The following is a 9,820-nucleotide window of genomic DNA, read 5'->3' as shown; positions in this document are numbered from 1 at the left end:
ACTGGACAAGCAATAGCCCAGTCATATCCTAGCCACATCATCAGCACTAAAAACAAATAATTAACAATCACATAAAATACGAAATTAAATTTACGACACATATATGTGAAAATTCAATAATAATATTAAAATTTTAAAAATACATTAATTAAAAAAATCCATTAAAAAAATTTACATTACTTTAAAAAAAACTCATAATCCACGCATTAGCCCCCGCCTCCGCGCAAATCGCGTATATATAGTGTTTCGAAAAAAAGAAAAAAAAAACCGCTCTCCGATCGCTCGCCGATCGGGAGGCTGCAATAGCGGTCAACGCACCGGCGAGCGCTCGGGAATCGGCGTGCGCTCGCCGTTTTTCTCTCCGATTTGGCGCTCGCCGGCTGCAATAGTTCGGTGAGCGGACCGGCGAGCTCCAAAAATCGGCAAGCCGGTGTGCTCGCCGCTATTGGAGATGCTCTAATACCCTTTCGATTTATGAATGACTGATCTAGTTGGTAATTGGTATCCACGTAATTGCAAACTTTATAATCTCTCAAAATCGATTACACCGATATTTTACCAAATCTCAGTCCATTTGGAGCAGCAGATATGAACAGCTTACAAATCCCAGAAATATTGTTGAATTCAGGCCACAAGATGCCGGTGATAGGCCTCGGATCTGCATCATCCCCTCCGCTTCCGCAGGAGAAGCTCGTGCCGCTGCTCGTCGATGCCATCGCCGCCGGGTACCGCCACCTCGACACGGCGGCGCTTTATCGCACCGAGGAAAGCGTCGGCGGCGCCGTGGCGGAGTCGTTGCTGCGCGGCCTCGTCAAGAGCCGCGACGAAATTTTCATCACAACCAAGCTGCAGATGACAGACGCGCATCGCGATCGAGTCCTCCCCGCCCTCCGAGAATCTCTCCGGTAATTTTAAATTACGAATTTCGTTTTCTGAACTTTTTTTTCTTTCAAATCAATAAGAAAAATCATCAACTGATCTGTAATTTCATGCGGAAGTTCGCAACTCGTGATTATGTATTAGTAGTAATTGATTTAACTATTGATTCTTTTGAAATTAAGATTCAGGAATTGACACTGATAGTTAACGTATGTTAATCTGTAGTTAGAATTTATTAATTCATTATTTAGATTCGATCTACACTTGAATTAGTGAGAATTTAATGTTTCATGATTACAGTTCAATGATCTATAAGATTAATTTAATGATCTAGAATTAGAATTTAGTAGTAGCAGTAGTAATTAATTGACTTGATCATTAAAAGATATTTTTTGTAACAGGAAGTTGGGATTGGACTATGTGGACCTATATCTGATACATTGGCCAGTAAGCATGAAGATAGATTGTAGCAATAATTCAACTAAAATAGTGAATTTTGAAATGAAAGAAATTTGGGAGGAAATGGAGAAGTGCTGCAGAATGGGTTTAGCTAAATCTATTGGTGTTAGTAACTTTAGCACTACTAAACTCTCTGCTCTCCTCCAAATAGCCACTATCCAACCTGCTGTCAACCAGGTAATTAATTATAAAATGAATATCCGATTTTGTATCCTTGTTTTAGTACTCACTACTCAACAACAAAGTTAAATCTAGCAAAAAAGTACCCATGTTTCAACTTTGGCTTAAAAATTGGAACAGTAAAAAACTCCAAACTTGGAAATAGTGTTTTATTAAGTGGTCTTGTATTGTTGTGTTTCAGGTTGAAATGAATGTTGGGTGGCAGCAACAAAAAATGTTGGAATATTGCAATGAGAAAGGGATCCATGTTAGTGCATATTCTCCACTTGGTGCACGTGGTTCGTCATGGGGTAGCAATGCAGTCATGGAGAATTCAATCCTTGACCACGTTGCAGGTTCCATGAATAAGACAATTGCACAGGTACACACATCTATTTACCACAAATTATCAATAATTAGAGCTCTCAAAACTAGCCCGTCACAACAAGAAAGCGTAGTTCGGATGGGCCGAGGAGAGGACCACCAATAACTTTGACAAACTATTAACCCAATTGTAAATTTTAGTTTTAAAGTTTTGAAAGCTTTGTGAAATTACAAATGTTAGGTAAACAACGTGCAGGTGGCATTGAGATGGATATATGAGCAAGGTGCGAGCATGATCGTCAAGAGCTTCAATCGTGAGAGAATGAGAGAAAATCTTCAAGTTTTTGATTGGAAGGTAGGAGATGAATATGGTGAGAAAATAAAGGAGATCCCACAAAACAGGGTTGTTAAGGGGGAGGAGTTTGTTGGTCCAGATGTTGAATACAAATCAGTAGAAGAGCTTTGGGATGGAGAAATATGAAATCCTATTAATGGTCATCTGTGCCTTATCGACTTGATGCCTCAGGAGACTGAAATTCCACTCTTTACTATATTCCAAAATTGATCATGTATATTTGGCAAAAAATATTAGTCTTGCACATTAAATGTATTAGTTTCTGGTCCTAAATAAAATGTTTTGGTTCGTATTTAACGAATCAGTATAAAATTATTTTATTTTAAGAATCTCATTTATATGGAAACAAAATTATTAACTCGAAAGTGGCAGAGTACTCTCTAAGACTATTTTAAAGCTTAAACTCGTATCCTAAACACACAACTATTTTTATATTGTAATGATATAAATATTATTTAAAGTATTATAAATTTGAATGTATAAAGTAAATTAAAAATCTATGCATTGGAAGGTGTTATACAAGGGTCGAACATGGTGATTTATTTTATTCATAAAAAAGGGCCTTACATATGTAACCCAATTAACTCAAGCCCAGCCCAAATAGTGGGCGGGACGAGTTTGAACTGGATTTCTCGGCGCCCAAATCCAAAACCCTAGAGAAACCTCCATCACTCTCTAAACGGAAAATCGAAGAACATGGAGGAGCACGACATCGATGACAGCGAGCAGAAGCTTGAAGCGGAGGTAGCTCCGGCGTTAATTGCGGTCCATCCCAATCAAAAATCCGTATCTGTCGCCGTCGGCTCGGATCTCCGTGTTTTCAATTTCCAGTAAGAAAAGGAGCAAGTTTTAATTCTATGTTGAGTGCTTGATTCGTCGCATTTTAGATTGAGATACATGTTAATTGTGTTCTTATTTCGTAATTTGTAATGCAGACATGGTTCTGCAGCTCAATTATTGGATGAAACCGGGGGGCACAAAGACTCCATTCGCTCCATCCGATACAGTAAAAGCGGGAAGCTTTTTGTGTCGGGTGGAGATGATAAGCTTGTGAAAGTTTGGGATACTGATTCGTGGCGCTGTGTTTATTCAGTGTAAGCAGTGTAGTATATTCAAAAAGTTTTCTCTGATCAATCTGAAAGAAATAGTAGTTTGCTGAATGTTGTTGGAATTGTTTCTGTTGTGATGGGGGCAGAGTTTCGGAGAAGAGAGTGACCTCTCTTGCAGTAAGTGGTGATGATAAGTTTGTGACTTTTGCGGATAAGTTTGGTGTCGTTCATGTCGTGGATATAGGAGACTATAATGAAGAGAATCTAGCTCCGGTTGATAAGAAGGCTGTCCCAATCCTTTCACATTATTGTAGCATTATTACTCGACTGGTACGTTGTTTTGTATCTCAGCTATGCGTACCCTTCATCTTTTGGTTCTCGTGATATGTATGATAGTACAATGGCTCAAGTGATTTCCAACTGTTTTTATAATAATACATTCATACATCAACATGAATATATGTTGTTTAATTGTTCTCTCTTGTCTCTTGTTGCCTTGAGCCACTTATCTTACTCTGAGCTATATTATATCTACGATGGAGTTTACATTTAATACAATCATTTTGCAGGATTTTTCACCAGATGGGCAGTATATTATTAGTGCTGATCGTGACTTCAAAATTCGTGTAAGAATGATTTGCTACGTATTATTGATTCAATGGTTTGGATGTGTCCCTCTATTTCTTCGGCATGAACACCTTATTGTATCTGGTTGCAGGTAACTAAATTTTCCAAGGAGTGCTTAAAAGGAGCTCATGAGATACAATGTTTTTGCCTTGATCATACTGAGTAAGTTCTTTTCCATGTCTGTTTGCTGGGATGTGCACTATTGGATTATGTTCATTGTTAATGGTGACAAATATAGCTGTCAAGTGTCAACCTGACTAACACACACACAAATGCAGAGAGAAACATAATTAGTTAATACAATGGAAGTTCGATGTCTCTGCAGCAACAATATGGGAAAATAGCCTGAGATTGTTGAGTATCATAAAACTTTACGTATAAACTTGGTCATGAAAACATAATATTGCACAGAGAAGAGAACTTCATCAAGTTCAGTATAGTCGTAACCTGTGGGCAATTTTCGGCATCAGATTTGCAGGCAATCATTGAATGATCTCACTGATCTATTATTGTTCTTTTCGTTCAATGAAGTTCAGTTCTGATACTTTATGTTATAATTTGGACATGATACAAGTGATGTGCAAGTTTGTGCAAGTTGTTGCTTAGGTTGTTGTAGAACCATGTCTTCTTAATTGTAACAAATGATAGACTAGAGGTCATGATAACAAGCTTACTTTTCTCACGATGTCTACTTGTTGGGTCCGATGAACATGCTCAAAAGATTCACCGACGGCAGAAAATGAATCCTCTCAGTTACCTTTTGTCGAGTGACGTTTAAATGATTGCAACCTATTTTTTCAGCACGTTTGTGATATATTGATGGTGCTTACTGTTATTAACCCTCATTCCTTTATGACCATTGCCAGGTTTGTTTCCTGCCTTGCGTTTTTCAGTAGTCGGGATCATGCACAAGGCCTATTAGTCTCTGGCAGTGGTGATTCAACAGTGAGTTTTTAGAAATTCTGAAGTTAATATGGATGATTAGTTATAGCAACCGCTCACTTTTCCCAGCTAACCTAGTTCCTTTTATTTTGGAGGTTCGACTGTGGGATTATGCCTCTGGTTCTCTGCTGGATACATGTGAGCTTGGAACTAAGGTAGGATGGCAGTTTAAACTTCCCTAGCTGTGTTTATACCTTTATTACTATCTTTAGACCATTTGAAGGAGTATTCTCTCCTTCCATTATTTTACTCATTCATAAAATAATATTTAGCCTAGCGTCTGGTAACCCTCTTTATTCCTGAAGGCAGGACTTTTAAATTCTAATCTAAAGGAAGAGGAGGTGTTACCCGCTGTAACCGATCTCTGCGAGACTTCTGATGGCTCGCTAGTTGCAGCTGCTATTCAGAAGTATGCACTAGCTTACATTTGTTCTTAACTCAACTCTCTTTAGAGATTTCCACTTGGAATTCTTACTAAATAGCTAATATTATTTATTAAGCTTGCAAGGGATAATGCTGTTAAGATGCAACTTTTCTGCGAGGAGTCTCACCATTGCAAAAGTGAGTATTCTCAAACATCAGCTGAAAGATATTATAAGATATGACACTAAAGACAATTGGATTGATCATTAGTGATACATTGGTTGAATATTAGTCTAGATATTGCTATTCTGAGTTTCATGACTTCCGAAGATACAAAATCTGAACAAAGGTTTTGAGTGCTGTATATGAAGAAGCTCACAACGCTATCCAGTAATCCTCATCTGTTCTTATACCCTTCTCTATGTGTGCTGCAGGTGGTCCCTGTTGCAGGAGAGACATTCATTCCCACAAGTATTGCTGCTGCCTCTTCAGTCCCATTGTTGTGGATGGTCATGGGTGCCTCCAGCTTAAGTGCTACTGATTCTGCACTCTTAGCTCGCGTCAGAGTTATTTCTGGGTTAGGTACTGACCATTCAGAATCTGTTGTTCCTGAGTCTTTGGTCATAGAAGATAAAGAGATACCCGGAGGAGAGCCCCTACTTCAAGCGTTGCAAGGAAAATTGACAATAGGTGAAGAAGGATTCTCAACAGCTGCTGAAGCAGTCAAAACAGCAATGCGCAATTTGCTGATCAAGAAGCAATATTCAGCAGAGAGACGGGGTTTCAGAAAACGGGGACGAAATGATAAGAAGAATCAAGCGTAGTCAAGTTTCTCACTGCCCTCTCATGGATTTTCATGGTAATGTTGTAGTATATGAATGAATCCATTGATTAAGTGTTATGGAATCGATGTTTTCTTTATGATTCTGTAGCATGCCCTAAATCTTGGAGTTAGAATATTTACTTTTTTTATTTTTTTTATTTTGCCAGTTAAGATACAAATTGGAGTTTTGAACGTAATCCAAAATAACTTATATGCAGCGCAATGTTGTTATCCTTCTCCATTTCCTTTTATATCATATGTTTATCTTTCCATAATTCCACAATTTGTGATTAGAGGAAGTGAGACTTCGGTGCCGTTCGGTTGCTTTGACAGTATAATACGGAGAAAGATTGAATCTTGGATAAAAAGAAATGATTTTATTTGTACATATGAATACAGTCTCATCATATGCATTATATGCAGGTCCACACCTTATTGCAGAACCGCAAAATTAGACCAAATTAGGGTTTTAGATCTAATTTTTTACGAATGAGATGTGCAAATGTAAAAATTATTTTCGCTTTCATCACGAGCCTATTTTACTTCAGCCCAGGACAAATAAGTCAAAACAAATTAGGAGGATTTAACTTCATGGTAGGTTTTACTTCATTCCAGTAGAATTATTATTTTATTCCAGTACGTAAAGGCGGTTTCGCCCTCGTGTACCGTTCTTTCTCTCTGTCACTGCTGCCACGACGCAGACAACAAGATGGAATAATAGCCTAATTGAACGGTGTAATAAGCACATGGAATGATGTAATAAACTATTTGAATGAAGTATGTGTATAAGTATTTGAAGTCCTACTGGAAGGAAGTAAAAACCTTGTCCAATGAAGTAATAATGTTTTGGAATTGAGTAATAAACCTACTGGAATGAATTGTATTTTTAAAGTGAATAAAGTAAAAACACAATTCAATTAATTCGAATGAAGCATGTGTTGAATCATTTCAAAACCTACTGGAAGTAAGTAAAAACATACTGTACTTTAAGGTATTACGTATCGAAATAAAGTAATAAACCTACTACAATGCAGTAAAATGGACTTGTAATGAAAACCGAAATAATTTATACATCAACGCATCTCAACAAAAAACTAGATCTATTTCGGTCTTTAAAATTAGTTCGACATTGATCACAACTCTATGAATACATATTTATACTTTTACGCAAATATCCCAATTTTTTTCTCCCTCCTCATCTTTACAAGCCAATCAGCACATCATTTTTATATTGAGTGAACTACAAAAATGGTCCATAAACTATGGGTTTTATCTCGTCAATAGTCCATTGACTTTAAAAATGTCGGTCATTTTGACATTTTTCCACCCGAAAATGCCCTTTTGGGCTGCTGGGCAATTTTGTCTTTTCCCATTTTTAACTGTTTTAATATGATATTATTTTAATATGTACTAAATCCAATATTATTTCAAAATTATCTTTTCTTTCCTTTGCCATCCTTCACTTTGTTTCTTTATTTCAATATTTGATTTAATTTTATAAAATTAAATTTAAAATTTAGATTTTTAAATATCAATAAATTATTTTAATTATAAAATTATTAATTTATGTAATGAAAATTATTTTATATTTCAAATTTTGGTTTGACGTAGCTGTACAATTATTTTCTTTTTAAAACTGATTTTTCTAAGAAAACAGATTTATTAGGAACTAGTAGTAGTATTTTATTTTAGCCCATATTCACCCAAATTATTTTTCACTTTTCGAGAAATTTCAGAAAAAATATTAATTTCGCTGACCTTTCGAAATTTGACATTAAATTCGCTGACCTTTTGAAATATGGGATCGAAGCATGCAAATTTTTTAGAATAAGAGTTTTTTGTATTTTTTGTTTTTTCTCTTTTTTTTATTATTATTTCCATAACAACATTTATAAATTGACCAAACTACCCTATACTATTTTCCCCCCTAATTCTAATACCTTTGTTTATGAAATCATTCCTCTCGTATTTATTTTGACAGAGTGAAAAGCCAAGATCTTTGGAGAATGAAGATCCGAGCAATGCTGATCCAGCAAGGTTTGGCGGATGCGCTCAATAAGGAAGATGCAGCGGTAGAACTTGATGAAAAGGCCAAGATCAAGCTGGCGGAGGTGCTTGCTAAGGCGCATAGCGTGGTGGTCTTGAGCTTGGGGGATAAGGTCTTACGGGAAGTATCGAAGGAGACAATAGCGATGGGTATTCTTGAGAAGTGCGAGGACTTGTATATGACGAAATCGCTTGCTAATCGCCTTTTTATGAAGCAGCGATTGTATTCATATCGGTTTACGAAGGAGAAGAATATTATGGAGCAATTGAGAGGATTTTAACAAGGCCATCGATGACCTCGAGAAGTATGATGTTAAGCTCGATGAAGAAGACAAGGCCATATTGCTCTTGAACGCTCTGCCGAAGTTGTATGACCAAATGAGGGAAGCGATCTTGTTTGGAAGGGATGGGACTATTACTTTGTTGCAAGTGCAATTTGCTCTGAGAGCCAAGGAGCTCCATCGGAATGGAGAAAAGGCCAGTGATGCGACCTCGGAGAGTTTGAATATTAAGAAATTTAAGGTCAAGAATCCATTCAAGAAAGATAAAGAAGTCCCCAGATCTGGCAGCAATAATCAAAATGAGACGCGTTCTTGCCATTGGCGCAAGAAGCCGGGCCACTTGAAGAAGGACTGCTTCGCGTGGAAGCGGAAGCAGGCGCAAGAGAGTGGTCCATCTAAGCCGAGCTCTGATTGTGTGCAGGAGCAAGAGTCTCCACATGCCCTGAACATCATGGAGAGATTGTGTGAGGAGTCTTGGATTCTAGACTCCTGGTGTAGTTTTCATATGTGTCCGAGGCTCGATCTATTTGAGGAAATCAGCGAGGCTGATGGCTCTGTGGTGCTGGGAAACAACCAAGTCTGTCAAATTCAAAGAATTGGGAAGATCCGGTTCAGGTTGGATAATGGGTCAACTGCCATGAGTGAAGTGAGATATATCCCTGAGGTGAAAAGGAATTTGTCCTCGCTAGGGCTGCTGGAAAGAAAAGGGGTGTTCCTTTCACTATGTTGATGGAAGTATGGAAGTCACGAGAAAGGAGGTGATTATGCTCAAAGGAAAAAGGAATGGCAGCCTGTACTATCTCAGTGGGTTAGCCATCAAGGCTGACAACCAAATCAATGCAGGAAATTCAGATTCCATAGAAGCTTGGCACATGAGGTTGGGGCATCCAGCTGCTGGAAGCATTAAAGAGCTTGTGAAAAGGGAGGTCATTCAAGGCAATGACAGAATTGACAAGCCATGTGAGGAATGCATTTTAGGGAAAGGCAAAGAAGCTTCCATATTAAAAAGGTAAACATACTTCTAAGGCCCATCTTGACTATGTTCATAGTGATTTGTGGGGACCTTCCCCTTTATTATCTGTTGGAGGAGGGAAGTACTATATGAGCATAATAGATGACTACTCCAGGAAGTTTTGGGTTGATATACTCAATAAAAAATTTGAAGCTTTCTCTAGATTTAAAGATTGGTGTGATGTGATGGAGAAAGAGAGAGGCTGTGTGGTAAAGTGCCTCAGAACTGACAATGGCTTAGAATTTCTGTCAAAAGATTTTGAGTTATTTTGTCAAAGCAAGGGTATAAAGAGAGACAGACTGTCCCAATGAATCCTCAATAAAATGGAGTTGCAGAGAGGGGTAATAGAACAATTATGGAAAGGGTTAGATGTATGTTGTTTACTTCAGGGATGGAGAAAAGATTTGGGCAGAAGCTGTAGCTACTGCAGTGAAACTGATCAATAAATTCCCATCCTCCAGCATTGATGGGGACACTCCAGATCTGAGATGGTATGGAAGC

General features: G+C 37.8%; 2 protein-coding genes across 2 annotated transcripts; both read left to right on the top strand.

Moving 5' to 3' along the window:
• The first annotated feature begins 491 nt into the window (after positions 1–491).
• On the top strand, positions 492–2,473 carry LOC121760152 (methylecgonone reductase-like). Its single transcript, XM_042155772.1, has 4 exons — positions 492–905; positions 1,281–1,515; positions 1,700–1,879; positions 2,078–2,473. Exons 1-4 carry the CDS (start codon positions 589–591, stop codon positions 2,300–2,302), a joined length of 957 nt encoding a protein of 318 aa, XP_042011706.1. The 5' UTR covers positions 492–588; the 3' UTR covers positions 2,303–2,473.
• Positions 2,474–2,828: 355 nt separating this feature from the next.
• On the top strand, positions 2,829–6,231 carry LOC121760062 (tRNA (guanine-N(7)-)-methyltransferase non-catalytic subunit wdr4-like). Its single transcript, XM_042155664.1, has 10 exons — positions 2,829–3,006; positions 3,112–3,270; positions 3,372–3,555; positions 3,795–3,851; positions 3,944–4,014; positions 4,719–4,797; positions 4,890–4,949; positions 5,100–5,203; positions 5,295–5,355; positions 5,592–6,231. The coding sequence occupies exons 1-10, from the start codon at positions 2,873–2,875 to the stop codon at positions 5,979–5,981; spliced, it is 1,299 nt and encodes a 432-aa protein (XP_042011598.1). The 5' UTR covers positions 2,829–2,872; the 3' UTR covers positions 5,982–6,231.
• The last annotated feature ends 3,589 nt before the right edge of the window (positions 6,232–9,820 follow it).

Source organism: Salvia splendens, chromosome 13, assembly GCF_004379255.2.
Source record: "Salvia splendens isolate huo1 chromosome 13, SspV2, whole genome shotgun sequence".
Lineage (NCBI taxonomy): Eukaryota > Viridiplantae > Streptophyta > Magnoliopsida > Lamiales > Lamiaceae > Salvia > Salvia splendens.
Note: the sequence above shows the minus strand (reverse complement) of the source record. Positions and strands in the feature narration are given on the sequence as shown.